Raw genomic sequence first — 1,022 nt, forward strand, 5'->3', positions numbered from 1 at the left:
CTGGTGTAGACAAAGAATTACGATAGTTAAAAATTAAAAAATTTCAAGTTCAGGATCGTTTTCGTCATACGTTTTGGTATCACTGGCGGAAATCTGACCTTCAAGAATTCTCTTTTGTTGAAAGTCATAGTCTTTTATATATCTTCTTCTCCTCAAATGTTCCTCTCTCGTCTCATTCCCATCCCTCCGATTTTAAAAGGCATGTAATAGGAGAAACGGATTGATAGACGAAATATTTATATAACTATAAACCTCACACATTTGGTGAACTCTTATTTTACCTGCTACTAAAAAAATTGTTGACATCATGTTGGGTGAGGGATCGAGCAATAATATAAAACCTCTGAGCAATAATACTGTTTCCAGGCTTATTGATGAAATGGCCGCAGACGTTGAATCAAAACTCGTTAAATTTAAGAGAGAAGGTAAATTTGCGTTGCAGATTGATGACTCAACTGTGATAGATAACAAAGCTATTGTATTAGCTTACGTGAGATTCATAAATGAGAGTAAGGAGATTGGATGAACGAGGAAATGTTGTTTACAAGAATTTTGATCACTGATACAAAATGGTCGTAGATTTTTAAATTGATCAAAGACTATTTTGTGGAAAAAGAAATTCCCCTTACAAATGTAAGTGCTTGGGCATCAGATGGTGCTCCTGCCATGTCTGGTCGCTATACTGGGCTTCTAGCGCACCTTAAAATAAGTACCGGAGGTCATCACCATTCATTGTGTCATTCATCGTCAACATTTGGCTGCAAAAAAGTTGAGTGGTGCCCTGCATGACACTTTACAATTCGTTATTTCTGGCATCAATAAAATCAAAGCTAATTCTCTCAATGACCGTTTGTTCCGAGAACTTTGCCGTGAAAATGATGAAGATTTCGAAAGCTTGCTCCTACATGCATATGTGAGATGGCTTTCAAAAGGAAACTGTTTGCGTCGCTTTTTCGAATTGTTTGACTCGGTTACTGAGTTTTTCGACACCACTGATCCTGTTTTAAGTGAGAGTTAGAAGC

The 1,022-nt window shown here is 37.1% G+C and overlaps 1 protein-coding gene across 1 annotated transcript; it reads left to right on the forward strand.

Moving 5' to 3' along the window:
- The first annotated feature begins 307 nt into the window (after window positions 1-307).
- On the forward strand, window positions 308-789 carry LOC139426729 (zinc finger MYM-type protein 6-like). The gene is made up of 2 exons (XM_071186544.1): window positions 308-509; window positions 599-789. The coding sequence occupies exons 1-2, from the start codon at window positions 308-310 to the stop codon at window positions 787-789; spliced, it is 393 nt and encodes a 130-aa protein (XP_071042645.1).
- The last annotated feature ends 233 nt before the right edge of the window (window positions 790-1,022 follow it).

Source organism: Parasteatoda tepidariorum, chromosome 1, assembly GCF_043381705.1.
Source record: "Parasteatoda tepidariorum isolate YZ-2023 chromosome 1, CAS_Ptep_4.0, whole genome shotgun sequence".
In the NCBI taxonomy this organism is placed as follows: Eukaryota; Metazoa; Arthropoda; class Arachnida; order Araneae; family Theridiidae; genus Parasteatoda; species Parasteatoda tepidariorum.